The sequence below is a fragment of the Medicago sativa genome, chromosome 6 (assembly GCF_051527215.1).
Source record: "Medicago sativa cultivar Bolivia chromosome 6, Bolivia_mono, whole genome shotgun sequence".
Lineage (NCBI taxonomy): Eukaryota > Viridiplantae > Streptophyta > Magnoliopsida > Fabales > Fabaceae > Medicago > Medicago sativa.
Genome location: NC_140754.1, coordinates 90,901,839 through 90,919,823, shown reverse-complemented (window position 1 = coordinate 90,919,823; position 17,985 = coordinate 90,901,839). Strand labels below are relative to the sequence as shown.

The following is a 17,985-nucleotide window of genomic DNA, read 5'->3' as shown; positions in this document are numbered from 1 at the left end:
ACATTTGAGTTTTTCTATTTTTTTCCACTTCCACTAAAATTTCAAAATTGAATACTTATCTTCCCTCATACATTTCATCTTTTTCATTCCTCTCCTTCATTCCTCTTTCATTCTCTCACGTTCTACTTTCTCTTATTTTTGGAATAAAAAATTCTTTATAGAAAACTCAGTCTAGACTACCAACTCAGTGAATTTCTAGCCTTACTGTAAGTTATGTTTGTTCGGAATTGTATAGTAGTTCATCAGAAAGAATAGAATGTTCAAGCAATGGAACAAATAAAATTGATATTCATATATATATTTCAAATTTATCCAAAGACTAAGAAGTCCTGATTGGTGATTAGAGTTATTCATATACACATTTTACAATAATAATAGGAGAATAGTAAAAGCATAGTCCCAAATACAATATTAGCAGCACCAATTAGTTTGTTTTCAGGTTCCACATCGAAAATGTGTAAACAACACAAAAGGAGATTTATTTACAAAATAGAAGCGTATGGTATGAAAATTAGTTCCTAGAAATTGCTATGAAAATGTATAGCAGACAACAGTTAAAAACACAAGTAAAAAGTTTGTATAAAATGTCACTTGCATTGAGACTGTGTGTAATGATCCGAATAGAGAAAACCAAGTCATCAAATAAGGGCAGCGAGTTCGTTATAACAACGAGACACGTGGACACGTAAGTGGTGAGGATCAAAGGTGAACATCGAGGAGTGAGCGTAAGAATATATAACTGAATAGTGTAGAGATTCTCTAGTCCCTCCCTTTTGTTCTTCTAACTTTTTAATGCATTTCTTGTATTACCCAATATTCTCTATCAGCAAGGACTCTACTCATTGAATAATGCTTCTCAAGGTCGGCCCAAGGGATAGGTCACTAAATCCCTTGCTTTAGGCCAACGGACAAAAATTCCACATATGCCACTACTCTAACGACTTAACAGAATGAGTCACACATTACCCTCGCACGTAATGCCACTACTCTCCTTCATTTCCCAGCTTAACAGTGCCCCTTGAAACGTTTACTATGATAAACATACATTCCAAAAATGGGGTCTATTTCCTCATGGTCCCTAACAAAAACACAATTTCCCTAATTTACCACCAGCTAGGAGTATTTTCAACTAGTGCCATGGACGATTGTAGTGGCAGAATTTTTTTTACAGCCGTGTGCAGTGGCGGGTCTACATAGTGCTCAGGGGATGCACTTGCCAACCCTCAACTTTTAATTTTTTCACATATACCCCTATGTTTTTTGTACATTGAACCTGCTCATATTTTTTTTTTTGCACCAGCTGCCCTATACCCAAACCACTTTCATTTTAATCACTTGCACAATTTAACCTCTCTCTAACTTCTCTCTAACTAATATCGATTGAGTTCTCTGATCCATCTCAAAAATCTTCTCGCAAACCACCACTCTCTCTGGCTGATTTCGTCGTCCTCTGTCGTCGTGCAACTACAAAGGGACATTAAAAACCTTCAAAGACATTGAATCTACCACCAAGGTAATCAATTATAAATCTTTGGTTTAGGGTTTTTAAATTTGGGATTTTTTACATAACTTCAATTTTGATAAATTGTTTGGTTGAATATGCAATTGAGGGTCCTAATGATATGTTTGTGTTGTGAAATTGATTGGAGAATTGGTTTAAAGTGACTGGGAATTGGAATGGCCGAATTGGAATGGAGAATTGAGAATTGGTTTAAAGTGTTGTAATATGAACTGAGAATTGGAATGGCCGAAATTGATTGTTACTGTGTATGTTCTTTTGTTCCTCCAAAAGTGTATAATGGTTAGCGGCTGTATGTTCTCTTGTTTTGTTCTTTTGGCCACTGTTTCTATAATTCTATGACATTGTTTTGAACTTCTATTAATAATACTTCCATACTTTTATCAGTCATGATACTGTGATAATGTTTTTAACTTTTGTTCATATTTTCATATCATGCTCATTGAATCTTAGAGTTTATTATTGTGTTGGTTGTTGTAGGAGTTATGCAGAATTTTTTCAAAAGATCAAGACCATCCCATGAGCAAGGATCTAGTTCTCAACATGTTTCATGTAAATTAGAAGAGTTACCATCGGATCCAGGAATACGGCCCAAAATGTCAACATACCATCCAAATGATCAAGATAAAATACGCCGAGCATATCTACAAAAAGGACCATGCCAACCTAATCAACATAATTTTCCTCAAAGAAAAATTGGAAATTCAATGAGAAGATTTTGTCCCTCTTGGTTTAATGAATTTAGTAATTGGTTAGAGTATAGTATCGAAAAAGACGCCGCATTTTGTTTGTGTTGTTATCTCTTTAGACCTGATTTTGGAAAACAAGGTGGTGGTGATACATTTATAACAGAGGGATTCACAAGTTGGAATAAAAAAGCCACACTCTCATCACATGTTGGAGCAGGCCCTAATTCTGCTCACAATATTGCTTGGAAGAAATGTGGAGATTTGATGAAACAAGATCAACATATTGAAGGTTTGATGTCTAAGCATTCTCAAACAACTCGTAACTTATACCGAAGGCGGTTGACGGCCTCACTTGATTGTATTCGACTTCTATTGAAGCAAGGATTGCCTTTGCGTGGTCATGATGAAAAAATAGAATCTTCTAATCAAGGAAACTTCCTTGAATTGCTTAGATGGTTTGCTAAGAGAAAAAGGTCTTAGGTATTTCAAATGAATTGTCACAAGCATTGCAAAGGAAAGATCAAGACATCGTCAATGCTATGAACCTAGTTAGCATCACAAAGGAGCTATTACAAGCTCTAAGAGATGATGGATGGGAACCTTTATTGGAGGAGGTAATTTTATTTTGCAATAAGCATGACATTAACATTCCTAGCATGGATGATATATTCTTCCGTGGGAAGTCAAAACGTGGAGGTAATTCTGAATCTATCACAATAGGGAATCATTACCGCATTGAATTATTTTATACGGTTGTAGACATGCAACTTCAAGAACTTAATAATCGTTTTAATGAGACAAATAGTCGGTTGCTCATTTGTATGGAGTGTTTGTGCCCAAACAACTCATTCTCTAAATTTGACAAAGCAAAGTTAATTGAATTTGCAAAGTTTTATCCAATTGAATTTTCTCCAACTTCATTGGAGTTGCTTGATAGTCAACTTGAGACTTACATCTTTGATATGCGTAGGAGTGTTGAATTTGCATCTTTCAAAGGAATAAGTGATCTTTCAAAAAAAATGGTTGCACACAAAAAACATATTGATTATCCTTTAGTCTATGGACTTTTGAAGTTAGCAATGATTTTGCCCGTTGCCACATCAACCGTTGAACGAGCCTTTTCTGCTATGAAGATTGTGAAGTCTAGATTGCGTAATCGAATGGGAGATGATTTGATGAATGATTGTCTCGTGACTTATATTGAGAGAGATGTGGCTGACAAAATTGATGATGAGTTGATTATTCAACGATTTCAGAACATGGCACCGCGTAGGGGACATTTGTAAAGAATGGATGAAGTTTTTTGAGTACATTGTAAATTGAATACAATGTAATTTTTTGGTTATATATTATTATATTTATTATAAATTAAAGTTTATAATTTTGAACCTCCTGACCCTGGGTCCTGGCAACGCCACTGGCCGTGTGGCCAATTTGTGAAGGATAGTGGCACCAAGGCAGATTTTTTGTTAACCTCCAAATGTGATTGATAACACCAAAATCCAAAACATGAAAAGAGGAGAGAGAGAGAGCTCAAATATCAAACCACAAAGGCAAGAAGATCACATTAACTTAATTTCAGATCAGGTTAAGATCTAATACACGGTTTCAGCATTCCACAATCATGAATTATGAGACATGAATTTAGCAATGGAAGTAATAAATGACTGTGACATAACAACTTCTAGTCATTCAATGGGAGAAAATACAGACAGACATAATGGTTCGCGGATCAAATTAAGAAAGAAACGAAACTCTAAGAAAGAAACGAAACTCTAAAGGATCCAAGACATAGATATGTTCATATGAAACAGTGAGAGATATCATCCGAATTACACAGATAGATAGATAGATAGATAACAAACATGAGTGACATAAATACCAAAACAAGCATATCCATGGCAGGTAGATTCCTGCAAAAGGAATACATAATTAAGGGTTAGGAGCATACCGGTGTGATTACATATAATGCAGCAGCAGCAAAGTATATGTATGGTAAAATGAAAAGATGGATATGTTGTTATGATTACTAACCATAACCATCATGGCGGAGTGTATTAGGTTTTAATGACAAACTCTTTGACATCAACATCATCACCATGTTGAACTACATGAGTCTGGAAAGTTGTTAGATCAGGTTTTCCTTTCTCTGTTGCTTGAAAAGTAATGTAATACACCCTACCAGCAGTTAAATCAGTACCAGCAGGATGGGTACACTTGACAACATTATGAAACACAAAAGTTGGACCCTAATTAATACACCCTCCGGTCACTATTATAAGCAAAATTTTGCATTCTAGATTCATTCAATTAATGATGTATATGGTCTTTATTATAGACCACATACATCATTTAATAAATGAATTTAAAATGCAAAATTTTGCTTATAATAGTGACCGGAGGGTGTAATAAATAAGTAAGAAGAAGAATTAGTTTATTAATTAATGAACAAACAAACATACTACAATATTATTAAGTATTGAACCAACCTGCTTATTCAAAGCAACCTTGCAGAGTTTTTCGAGAGTAGGGAGCACATCTTGACGGCGGCTTAAATTGAAGGGTACAATACCGCCAGCTAAACCAGGTGGATGGGGGATAGCATCGTATTCCTGCTTTGTGTTATCCAGAATCAATCAAAATTAAGAGATTGTTTATAAGTGAAACAAACAATATGAAATGAAATTGAAATTGAAATTGATAGATGCCTACACTTTTTTTTTTTTTTTGAAAGGAAAGAACTTATATCATTTCAGATGCCTACACTTAGATCGCTATTTATAGCTATAAGACCACTTGAAAAAATAATAATTAAATTAAGGGACAAATTAAGTCTAATTTTTATTTTAAGTAAATGTGCAAGTACAATGGAATTACATTGATATTAATCAAGTTTTCTTGTGAGAGAAACTCCAACTTCTCTCTAAACTTTCTTTCTTATTCATTGATGAGGGGGTGGTTTTAGGTTATTTTTTAACCTAGAATCACCCATCTACATCTTTTTCCCATTTTCTTTCGATCTAAATAAGTGGTTTTCACATATATAAGTTTTTCCTTTTGTGTATTTTGTGATTTCGTCGTCTAAGTGTGGTGTTGTGTTGTTCGTCGTCTTGTGCGGTGTTTGATTTCGCGTTTTATTGTGTTGTTCGTTTAGTTCCTATTGAAAGATTGACATCAGTCAATTACAAATTCAATTAATGATTTGGGCGTCAACGTTGCAGACCGGAAACATGGATATTTCAGTGACTTAGATTTTATCATATTATTTGTAGGCATTTTACCGTTATATACTATTAACCTGGGTGCTTTGTTCACATATTCACCCTCTACGTTTTTAACGATGTTTATATATGATGTAGTTTAAAAAAAAAAAAAAAAAAAAAGTAAATGTGCAAGTACAACGGAAATCAATGGAACAAAGTTCAAAGTTGAATAGAGGAAACAAATATTTGCATCTCTAGCAATGCCTCTACATGCTACCAACACTCCATTACAAGCAGCGCCGTGTCTATGAAGACCCAATTAAGATTTCATAATATTGTGCTGTCCATCTAGCAGATAGTCGCGAGAAAAGTGGAAAAAATTATATGGCTGAAACTGAAACTACTATCATGAAGAAATATCTCAACTCAGTTTAAGTACAGTATAGGAGAAACATTGCAAACTACAATGATATATAATTGATTCAGGCTTTAAAGAAAATGTCACAAGCCAAGACAAACATAGGCATATTATATAATCAAAGAGCATAAAACAAGAAACATGGATACCTCCAATCTGTTTGAAGGACATACACATATATTGCCCAAATCCAGACATAATTAAAATAGAAGTGAAACTAAAACTAAAAGCAAAAGCAAAAACATGGTCATTTTATTAGCAAACTAGAATGCATGTAATTAATCTACATTGCACAAACAAGATCTTTTGTGCCATCCTTATTGCCATATATCTTACAGATAGAGACTCCTTGGTGTTTCAGCATCATCAACTAGAATGCAACCAAATTGTCTTTCGATGTTTCACCAAACAAGCCCACTTTATATAGTATGTTGTTGTTCAATCATAATTAACAGTAAGCATGTCAGGTTTGGAAAGTAGCAAAGTTTCGACCTTTTGTGCAATCTTATTCATGACAACACTTCTTGATCCACCTTGGCTTTTGTATAGTCCATCAAAAACCGAGTGGTAACTAGCAACATTAGGTTTAACACCACCTTTTATCATCACAGCAGCTACACTTTTAGCAGACTTCACATCTTGTTCAGTAACTAAAGTAGGAGGAGTTGGAGAGATGATTCGTGATGCCTCGAATTCAATAAAGAAGCCAAGTGCTTGTTTAAATTGACCGAGGATGCAATAACCATAGATTAGATGATTATATGTGGCAGAATTAGGCTCGATGTTTTTAACACAGATCATTTCAGAATATAAATCATAGGCTTGATTTACAAGTCTATCTTTGCAGAGCCTGAATATGATTAAGTTAAACAAGCATGTGAGAGTAAAACCACCATCTTTTGGTTCTTTGTCAATCTGTAGTGCATGCCTCAGCAACTGTATAGCTATGTGGGTTTCTCCTACCTCACATAATTTCTTAATGAGAATAAGATAACAATTATGGTCCAACTGAAAACCTTTTTTAAGTATGATGTCATTATAGAAGTGCATTGCTTTGTGAATCTCATGTTTGCGACAAAAACCTTCTAATAGATTATACAAAGTAGCAGTAGTAGGATGATGACCGGTGTCGATGATCTTATGGAAAAGAGAGATAGCTGAAGACATGTTACCTATGGTAGAGTGACATGAGATGAGGATAGCCCAAGTGTGAATGTCTGGTGAAACACTACGCAAGTGATGTCTGCTGAATTGGGTAGATTCGTCCAATTTTTTGAAAAGGGACAGAACAGTGTTGTAAGACCCAATTTTAGCGAGGTTTTCAAAAATAAAGTTATAATCGGATATGGAGGCCACACCTTGAGAGAGCATGATATTGAAACATGAAACACCAGATGAGAGAGTATCGAATGTTTCCACAGGATGAGGTATATTGTAAGGATGATCACTCCAATCTGGGAAAGGAATGAAACCTAATTTGGAGGCGTACGAGGAGGACGAAACAAAACGACTAATAGGAGGAAACTTGTTGTTGTTGTTGGGAATAATAGAAGAAACTGAAACAGTACGACCATATCTTATCAACATTGACAACATTGTTGCGCAACACAGTACCAAAATCTATGTCGGCCGCCGATTGCTTTCTTCCCAGCGTTCCAATTTATATTCAGGGATTAGGCTAAACAAAATTACGAAAACAACCTTTTATTTTTTATGTTCTTTCTTTAGCTTACGTAGACTAGTTTAGTTCATTGTTGTTTGTACTTTGTGGGAAAGAGAAATTCTTAGGTGGTCCAGGACCAAGAAATTTTCTTTGGTCACAACCAAAGAAAGAAGAGAGAGAAGAGAGAAGAGAGAGAAAATAGAAAGTATTTGTTTATTTGTGAAGAGATAGAGAAGGAAAAAACTCTATGTGTGACCAAACCAAATTTCTTGGTCCTGGTTCACACAAGAGTTTCTATGTGGGAAAAGCATGAGGGGACGGGGATCCATTTCCGTTGTACTTGCACATTTACTTCTTTTTTTTTTTTTTAAACTACATCATATATAAACATTATATATGTTAAAAACGTAGAGGGTGAATATGTGAACAAAACACCCAGATTAATAGTATATAACGGTAAAATGCCGATAAATAATATGATAAAATCTAAGCCACTGAAATATCCATGTTTCAGGTCTGCAACGTTGACGCCCAACTCATTAATTGAATTTGTAATTGACTGATGTCGATCTTTCAATAGGAACTAAACGAACAACGCAATAAAACGCGAAATCGAACACCGCACAAGACGACGAACAACACAACGCCGCACTTAGACGACGAAATCACAAAATACACAAAAGGAAAAACTTATATATGTGAAAACCACTTATTTAGATCGAAAGAAAATGAGAAAAAGATGTAGATGGGTGATTCTAGGTAAAAAAATAACCTAAAACCACCCCCTCATCAATGAAGAAGAAAGAAAGTTTAGACAGAAGTTGGAGTTTCTCTCACAAGAAAACTTGATTAATATCACTTTAATTCCATTGTACTTGCACATTTACTTAAAATAAAAATTAGACTTAATTTGTCCCTTAATTTAATTATTATTTTTTCAAGTGGTCTTATAGCTATAAATAAACGAGGACACCGTTTCATTCCTTTTCTTTTGGTTTTGGTTTGGGCTGGTCTTGCTTTGTTTATTTTCCCCTCCACATGGATTTTGATCAGTTTTTAGACATCTATATTGAAAAGGCTTCAATATGCAAACCGTTCCTGTAATTTGGACGTGTTTTGATTTTCGTCCTTGTAAAAAAAATTAAAAACATCCCTGTAAATTTTTTTTTGTTTTAAAAAGGTCCCTTGCCCCATTATTCAGGTGAAGTGGCATTGTTTTGGCCACGTGTCAGTTGCTGACTGTGCAACATTTGCCATGTGGCGATGACGTAGCATTCCACATAATTATTTTTTGTTTTTTTTCAAAATTCTTTTTTAAAATTAAAAAATCCGAATTTTTTTTTAAAATTGGAAAAAAAACTGAAAATTAAATTTTCGATATTTAATTAAAAAAATATTTTTTTTTGAAATTTTGAAAATTCTTTTTTTAAAATTTAAAAAATCTAAAAATAAATTTAAAAATCATAAAAAAAACTGAAAATTAAATTTTCGAAAATTGGTTTTTTTTTTTTATTTTGAAAATTATATATTACATTTTTTCTGAAAATACTAAAAATTATATTTTCAAAAGTTATAAATTTTGAGATTTTATAATTTTTAATTTTATTTTTCAAAAATTTATTTCTAGATTTGAAAAACATTAATTTCCAATTTTTTTCTTCATATTTAATAAAAATGTATTTTTTTATGATTTTTTAATATTTTTTTATTTATTTTCCGTTTTTTTAATTTTAAAAAAAAAATTTCAGATTTTTTTAAAAAAAATTAAATTTTTAATGACGTGGACTTCCACGTGGCAAAAGTTGCACAGTCGGCAATTGTCACGTGGCCAAAGCCATCCCATGTCAGCAAAAAAGTGGGGCCAGGGACCTTTTTAAAACAAAAAAAAAATTACAAGGATGTTTTTAAAAAAAAACATTTTACAAGGACGAAAATCAAAACACACCCAAATTACAGCGACGGTTTGCATATTTAAGCCTATTGAAAAATTGGGTGCAAAATATTTACTTCAAAATTTTCATAACTTTTTACACTTTCTTATGGGCCAATCCAAAATAAAATTTTCACTTCAAATTTTAAGACTTTTTACATTTGCATATTGGTCATTTCAAATGTATAAAAGTTATGAAAATTTTACACTTCTCATTATCGCCCGCACACAGATTAAGGAATGGAATGAAATAATCATTAGACATAACACTTTTACTAAATTGCCCTTACTTTATAAGAAAAAGACAAACTTAAAGTTGCATTGAAAATTGTGTGAGAGAAAAGTTGGAGAGGGTAAAGTTGAAAGAAAAAAATTAAAGTTGTATTGGAAATGTAAAGTGACATTCATTTTGAAACAATTTTTTTTGGCTAAAGCGACACTCATTTTGAAACGGAGGGAGTATAAGTCTCATAACCCAAGAACCAAATTTTCACCACTTTTTTCAACAACAATGCCAAAAAAAAAAAAAAAAACAGGAAAATGTTGTGTTTTCTTTAAGAAAAACCTTTTTGTAATAATTGTAAATCGGATGGTCCATTGAGTGTGGAGAATATGGATAAATAACTAGTTTTAAATATTTAAAAAAAAAAACTGTATTTTTGTTACAATGTGTCGGGGCCCTATATTCTCTTAGCAAATCAAGGCCCTATATTAAACCCCCTGGTGGTATTGGCTTGGGATTTGGGAGTGTGCTCCTTCTCGAGGTCTCAGGTTCAATTCTCTCCGGTGCTAATTTAGGTGGGTCAATTTAGCTTCTTAAAAAAAAAAAAAAATCAATCAGGCCTATATTCTCTTACAATTCTATAGTATATATATTTGTATCCTGCTTTTGTGTGAGATATTGGACAACTTGTTTGAAAGTCAGATGAAATTCTAAGAAGTTTCTATCACAAGTTACTAGCTGAACATAAAAGTAAAAAACATTGTTATGTACACAGCTACTCCGGATGGATACAATAGTTACATTCACTATTATATCTAAATTTCTTAATTATTTGAGTCTAATTTTGTGGACCGAGTTGATGCATATCACACTTTAAGGTAAAATCTAATCACAACAGAAAGTATAGAAATTTAATTTTGGTATCATAACATGCTTACTCTGATTCTGTCTATAGATTGTTCATGTTCAAGGGACCATCTCAGTTTTCTCGAATGCATGGTTAATGCAACCCAAACACTAACTTGTTATTCCTAACACTAACAATGTTGTAGCATATTTTTCGATTCTTACTTTTATTGTACTATAACATACTTGATCCTTGTACAAAACTTGTATAAATTGACTACCTTGCTTTCACAAAGTGTCATGCACTCTAACTCATGCAAAGCTAAGTTTGTAAAACATTAAGAGGTAATTTGTATACTTTCAAATTTGTTTCTAATAACTAAGAGACAGCTTTCTCAACATTAAGAGGTAATTATTTTGTATTCAAGTGAAAGAATTTATTTACTACACAACAAGTAGACTAAGAAATTCTCCCAACAAAAATAGAGCTCTTTTTACCCAATGAAAGGATATTAACAATGCTTAGGCCAGCAATATGAAAATTAAAGACGTACATCATTACATATAGAAATATGAAAATTTGAAACATCATTACAACTAAATTATTATCTCAATATCATTATAACACTATATTCTTGTTCATTCAATTCTTCCAATCAGCCTGTTTTACCCAGTTGTGATTATTCCAACTATGATAGAAACCATCAGGTTTTACCAGCCAATAAATTAGGCCGTTATTCACGTCAGATCAAAAAACAATTAGGAAACCCAACCAATATCTCTTCATGGTACCCAACCACTAACTGCTGCAACAAATGGAAGGTTGTCAGCTGCGGCACAGGCACACAACCCAACCACGTCAGTGGCCTTATTCTTGAGGACCTCGAACTCCCTAAACCTGTCTCTTTACCACCATCCGTCACTAACCTCCCTTTGCTTGATTCCCTCTCTTTCTTTTGCATATACCCAACCTTGTCGGCACTATCCCACCATCCATCTCCAAACTCGAGGTCCTCTACATCAGTCATACCAGCATCTCCGGCAAGATACCAAACATCCTGTCATTGATGAAAACCCTCTTAGCCAATGAAATTAGCAACAGCAAACTAACGTTTTAGAAGAGAGAAACAACTTCATTTGAAGATGTTATGTATCCGGACACTTCCCATGTAATCCGGACATGTGCAATTTTTTATTGGTTAGTTTTATATTCGTGATGCTTTCGGGATTAATTAGTCGATGTATTTAGCAAAGATCTATGTAAAAATAGAAACAATAAGACGTTTCTCAGTCTTGATATATATGCAGAGCAAACTAATGTAAAAAAGTACAGGGATTTCGTTGAGCATCGTTTTATGAATTTGGTGCCACAAATTTCGTGATTTTTTAACAATCACAGAGGGAGAAATTAAGGAAAAAAGTTCATAAATAAATCAATACATGTATCACTAACCTTGCGATTTGATACGTGTATCTCCACCACTGAAAGGTAATCATTGAAATCACGGTCAAATTAAATGATGCCTTAAATCTAAAGAGCTTAGCAAACGTGTGATGTGAGGCTTGGTTTGGTTTTTTTCCACCATATGCTGAAACTGAAGGTTGGTTTGGTTGTGAAGATGGAGAAGAAAGTGAGGTGAAAAAAATCAGTGATTAGGACCATACCAGATTAAATTTACGGAGATTTTGCCATAGAGTAGTGGGTTGTGATGGTAATGAAGAAGCTGAGATAGGTCTTGAACAAGTTCGTTCAAGTTTCTAGCAGCTGAAGAAAGGTAAAAATAATTGAGATAAGTAGAAAATATTTGTCAAAAAAAATCAATCCTCAACTTTATTTTCTAAGGGTTAAGGTAGAAGCAACATATACACCAACTCTTTTGTTTTCTTTTATGGCATGATGAGGGACAAAATTTTAGTGAGTGACCAAAGAGGTTTGAAGAGGTGGATATGTAGTACTCTTATTTATAGAGTGATGAAAGGGATTTACAATGTATCTATAATTTTATGCTCCTTTCAAAAAAAAAAAACTATAATTTTATGCTACATGAAAAATTATTACTTTATTGTTACTTTATTTTGTTTTTAAAAGTTATTTAGGTTTAAATTTCATTTTTGTTCTTTAAATATTGCTGATTTACGATGTCGATACATCTAATTTTTTAAGTTTTACTTAAAACTAAATTTTGAGTTTAGTTTTATTGTTGTGTCACATAGAATATAATGCACTAATAAATCAATGAATGCAAAGCAATTCAATTTATATTTTTGAAGTCTTATTTGTTTAAAAGGTTGTAATTTTTTTTATTTGAATTTTTAAACAATAATTTAACATGGTAAATAAAATAATGATATGTCCCCATAAAAGTATTATATGAATGTGGCCAATCCATGACTCTGACTCTCTAATTATTACATGATAATCATTTTTATTTTTTTGAAGAAGCTATACTAATAATAATAATAATAATAATAATAATAATAATAATAATAATAATAATAATAATAATAATAATAATAATAATAATAATAATAATAATAATGATAATAATAATAATAATAATTATTATTATTATTATTATTATTATTATTATTATTATTATTATTATTATTATTATTATTATTATTATTATTATTATTATTATTATTATTATTATTATTATTATTATTAGTTAAGGTGCACACCCTCATTCACTTTCGGCTTACACTATTATGTATTTTGTTAACTCGGTTGAACTTTACGCGTCAATAAATATAAGTTTTAGGTTCAAAATTGTGTAAAAATTTGTGAAATTTTTAACGTAAGGATTTTATTTTCAAATTTAAAAATGACGAGGGTAAAAATGGTGAATATGAAAAGTAGTGAAACCAAATATGTTTAAGTCTTAAATTTAAAGAAAACACTAATAATATCATTGAGATACTTTTAAGGAAACAAAAAAAAATCATATTAAAAAGAGCATTTTTACTCATTTGAGAAGTTCATTACACAAGTTTTAATTAGTTTTACTAAATTTGGTTCAAATATAGATTCATTTTAAAGCACAATGCAAGAAAAATCAAAACACTTAGAACAAAAGAACATTATATCAAAAAACTAAACAAAACTAAGAACAAAATCCAAAATCCAGCTTGTTGAAAAAGCAATACACATGAAAGTTCACCTCAATTATTTATGTTACACATGTATGATGTATCATCAAACCAAAATGAATTCATAGGCTCATCAGTTTAAAAAAAAAATCAAACCAAAATTACATTCATTTCCATTCATAGCCAAACTACTTTTTTTTCTTGGTTACTAATTATTTCCATTTTGCTCCTATAATTGATACACAGTTGTATCGCACATCTTTTCATTTTTTTCCTTGGATCATCAAATATGCATAAAAGTTCTCTCTTTAACAAAAAGTTCAATAAATGGAAAATGACAACACTCCTAGAACTCCTAGCTTTGATTCTATGTCCTTTTATATGTTACATCACCATTGTCCTTCTTTACGTGGTTCCCCTCCACTTAAAAATAATTGCGGGACCATTTTCTTTCATTCAATATTGGTTAAAAAATAATGATCCCTCTAACAATAAAATTTTATGCAAACCACACATAAATTTTTTTGTTAGAGGTCTAGGAGTATTGTCATTTTCCATTTATTGAACTTATGCACATACTGCTTTACACTCTAACAATAGTTGAGGTGCAAACCACACATTTTCAAAATGTCTACATCATTATCAACAAAAAAACAGTTTATATCATTATTAGGCATTAATTTATTCAAAATTATTATTATTTTAAACCAAATCACATCTTTCCCAAAAACCAAATCAAATCATACCTATAACATTGATATTTTCATTGCATGCAAGTGAAGAAAAAAAGCTTTACAGCCCATGTGAGTTTATAAATAGGGATCCTTTTCATTAATTTACATCACTCCACACCTTCAGTGATGGGGTAGGCCATCCCTTTAACATTTTTCTCGTTTTTACTTTCATGCAAGGGTTACAAAGGCAAGTGGAAGTTGTGTGCTTTTAAGTTGAGAAAGGGACTATAAGGTATATACACTCTCCTTTTACTCTATTTTTCCTTTCATCCAATTCCAAGTGTTACATCAAAACTAAGAGCCTTTGTACCATGATGAAATATTGTGGTCCATGATGAAAACACAATATATTTAATGGTGCAAAAACCGGGGGAGAAAACAATATTGTGGTGTATATAATTATATATGATGGAAACATAATATGTACTGATGATCCAACACAAACAGCTACTATACTATTAGCACCGTAATAAGTATTAATTCATGCTCTAGAAGTGACCACAGACAATACATATTGTTTGTCATTGAAATTGTTCGAACATATCATAGGTCAATTTCAACACTATGGCAGAATGTGCGATCTGTGGTATGATATGGCATGTCTGCAGTTCTGATGTGAGGAAGGCAGTTCGGATCAAACCAGATCGGGAGCAGTATTATACAATGCAACAATTTTTAGCCTATAATAATGTTATGGTTTGGGGACGTGTATTCAAAACGACCACTTTGTGAAAGCTACTTTGGAGAGAGGCATCTGTTTCACCTCAAGAGGCCAAAGCATTGGCACTGTATGACGCTTTATTGTGGATGGGTGAGTTAGGCATCGAAAAAGTTACCGTCGAACTTGATTACAAACTTGTGGTGGACCGCGTCATCGGAAACCTTACCAATTTAGATGAATTTCACACTATTTTAGGCAAATATGTAAATCCAGGTTACATTTATTTCAAACCATGTTACTCAAACCTTGCAGTGACGTCAAGGTTTTATGCTAATTCTCAAATTTTGAGTTTAGTCCAACGTGTATTATGGAAATTCTTATCTTTTTTTTTAAAGACCAAATAATATATTAATAACTCTAAATCAAGTACAAGATATATATTGATTAGAGCAAGAAAAAATACTAACAATCTGCATTTGAAGCACATTGCAGAAAAATCCCCACATATATACATGCACACATGAAAAATCTAACAAATAGGCCTTATAGTACACTGCTCAATTGAAATATGTTGATTTCCCTTTGATTTAATCATACCACAACTAAATATCCAAAAGGCACACCTGATATAGTCATACCTTTGCCAACCCTTTAATATGAACCAAAGACTGCTAATCTACTCTCACACCTCAACCTTCTTTTGCTAATAATACAAGATTGAAGAAACTTGGAATACCCACCATTCTCGTGCATCATGTTTTGTCAAAGAATAACGATATCAAGGCTTCAAACAAGTATGTAAAAAGTAAAAATCTGGATTCTCAAATGATTGCAGAACAAGGCTTTGTAACTGAAATACCCTTATATTGATTGAAAATGAGAAACCACAGAGAAATTGTACATGCAAGTACCTGTGTTTCTAGTCAACGACAAATTCAACCCTCACGATCAACAATATACCACTTTGACACAGACATGTGTCCGATACGGAGACACACCAAATCTGAGGAGTGTTGAATACAAATATAGTAAACTATGAATCAATGTGAAACAGATATTAGGCTACAGATTTTCAGATTTCAATTTGTGGAAAAAATTAAAGCAAAAACAATATCTAAAGGTCCACCACTTGTTAGGGAATCTATGATGCTATAGATTTTTCTGCTTTTGGAGACTCAGGAAGCATATTTGAAGTGGATAAGTAACTTGAAAATTGTATTTAGTTTATCCTGAAGTAAACAACCAAATAACATCTTTAAAATTGAAATAGATGCTTACAATGAAGACAAATAAGTCAGATAAATAGCTGTGACTCTGCCTTAGTCGTTCTCTCTTATATTACTAGCTTGTCTTTCAACTGTTGCATTTCTGCTTACATATGCAAGGGCATTATAGTTATAGATTTTCTCACTAAAGTTGGTGCACAATTATTGGACAACTCTGTTGAATGAATCCTCAAGTCGCCGCATAAGATCAACAAAACACTCAGTTTTACAACATTAAGTAATTTTAGTTCAGATTCAGAATGTGTACTTGCAATTCAGAAATCTGTGTTCAGTAGTCGCTCGCGAATCTATGGCGCCATTAGCTAAGATGACTTCCTCAAGTTGTTGAATGGTTTGGGTAAGGTTTTATATTCTCTAAAAACAGATACATGCCTGCCTGAATAAACTCATTCAAGTAATGTACTCACGTGAATCATGCACCTATCAATCAACTCGTTCAAGTATACATTTCAGATAAAAGATGACAAAAAAAAAAAAAAAAAGCACAACAGCATAAATTTTATCCTTTCAAGCATCATATGACTAAATTTTATCCTTTATCGAATCCATAGAGAGTTGGAGATTGTAACAAGAGAAAGAATGAGACATAAATAATAAATTTATTGAGAAAGAAAACCATTCATTTATTTATTTACAACCAAAATAACAAAAGAAATGTTTATGAGAGATGATTTCAATAATAAAATAGGTGGTGCTAAATCACTCAAAATAGTCTTCGTAATCATCATCCAAGTGCTCAAAACGAGCACTAAGCATATTTCCTTTGCACAGGCAATGTTCGCGGCCGTCTAACTCTTCAGTGCGATAACAGTGACATAGGTCTGGCTGCTTCTCAGGTATTTTGACCATGCGTTCAGATGGTGGCGGTTCCAGAGTGAATGAAATTGAAATTTCTTTATTTAAAGTACGTCTGTAATCAGATTCAAGCAAATCCGCAATAGTTGTTGTTGTTGCTGTTGTTTTGTGATCATCACTTTGAACATCACTTCGAACAGAGGGCCGAATTCTTTTTCTTTCTATAACATTAACTGCGTTCTTCTTGCCTGATGCAATAGTTTCTTCTGCATTCATTCATTCTCCAACAATCAATCAATAAGGAATTTATTTGTAAAACAAAAAGAAAACAACAACAACAACAACACATTGATTACCTCGTACACTCGAGGGTTCTCTCTGAAAAACCATAGCTTTCACTTGTGGTGTTCCTGAATCGTCATCAATCAATCAAGAATTAGCAAATGAATTGATGATTTTAAACTACTAAACACAAAGTTAATTCAGAATCACGAACAATTAGGTTAGGTTAGGGTTTCAAAAGGGAGTGAATCAATCTATTGGGAGATGATAGCAGGAGTTACTTACCTTGGTTTTCTGAAAGAGATGCCATCGAACAACAACAGAGGATGGAGAAATTAGGTTAGGAATTGGTAAATTCGCGGCGTTGAACTGAGAATGTGCTATCGATGGAAATTAGGTTAGGACTACAGATGGAGAGCTTGTTCTCCTTTCATTTCAATATATATATATTTTGATATCCAAAATATATATTTTGTATTAATTTCAAAAATAATATATTTTATTTTATTTTAATCCAAAATATATATTTTGAAACAATTTCAAAATAGTACTTTTGATTTTATTTGAATCCATAATATATCAACTAAAACTATTTCAAAATCATATCTTTCATTTTATTTGAGTCCAAAATATATCTTTTCAAACA

The 17,985-nt window shown here is 32.4% G+C and overlaps 1 protein-coding gene, 2 long non-coding RNA genes and 2 pseudogenes across 3 annotated transcripts; 1 reads left to right on the top strand and 4 right to left on the bottom strand.

Annotated features, from left to right (window-relative positions):
• The first annotated feature begins 1,979 nt into the window (after positions 1–1,979).
• Positions 1,980–3,597, top strand: LOC146918150 (uncharacterized; annotated as a pseudogene).
• A 409-nt stretch (positions 3,598–4,006) lies between these two features.
• Positions 4,007–4,926, bottom strand: LOC146918149 (uncharacterized). Its single transcript, XR_015016025.1, has 3 exons — positions 4,698–4,926; positions 4,243–4,457; positions 4,007–4,121 (listed from the first exon to the last, which is right to left on the bottom strand). It is a non-coding gene; the product is annotated as an uncharacterized LOC146918149 (long non-coding RNA).
• A 928-nt stretch (positions 4,927–5,854) lies between these two features.
• Positions 5,855–8,749, bottom strand: LOC146918148 (pentatricopeptide repeat-containing protein At4g20740-like; annotated as a pseudogene).
• A 2,133-nt stretch (positions 8,750–10,882) lies between these two features.
• LOC146918147 (uncharacterized) lies at positions 10,883–12,409 on the bottom strand. The gene is made up of 2 exons (XR_015014259.1): positions 11,945–12,409; positions 10,883–11,549 (listed from the first exon to the last, which is right to left on the bottom strand). It is a non-coding gene; the product is annotated as an uncharacterized LOC146918147 (long non-coding RNA).
• Positions 12,410–16,842: 4,433 nt separating this feature from the next.
• LOC146918146 (uncharacterized) lies at positions 16,843–17,766 on the bottom strand. Its single transcript, XM_085717366.1, has 3 exons — positions 17,625–17,766; positions 17,414–17,467; positions 16,843–17,323 (listed from the first exon to the last, which is right to left on the bottom strand). The coding sequence occupies exons 1-3, from the start codon at positions 17,647–17,649 to the stop codon at positions 16,962–16,964; spliced, it is 441 nt and encodes a 146-aa protein (XP_085573492.1). The 5' UTR covers positions 17,650–17,766; the 3' UTR covers positions 16,843–16,961.
• Between the last annotated feature and the right edge of the window lie 219 nt (positions 17,767–17,985).

Excerpts from the sequence above, each read along its gene's own strand:
- LOC146918146 (XM_085717366.1), bottom strand. The coding sequence starts at position 17,649 with ATGGCATCTCTTTCAGAAAACCAAG. Across the intron at positions 17,468-17,624 it reads ATCTCTTTCAGAAAACCAAG|GAACACCACAAGTGAAAGCT; the intron begins GTAAGTAACTCC and ends ATGACGATTCAG. Across the intron at positions 17,324-17,413 it reads AGAACCCTCGAGTGTACGAG|AAGAAACTATTGCATCAGGC; the intron begins GTAATCAATGTG and ends GAATGAATGCAG.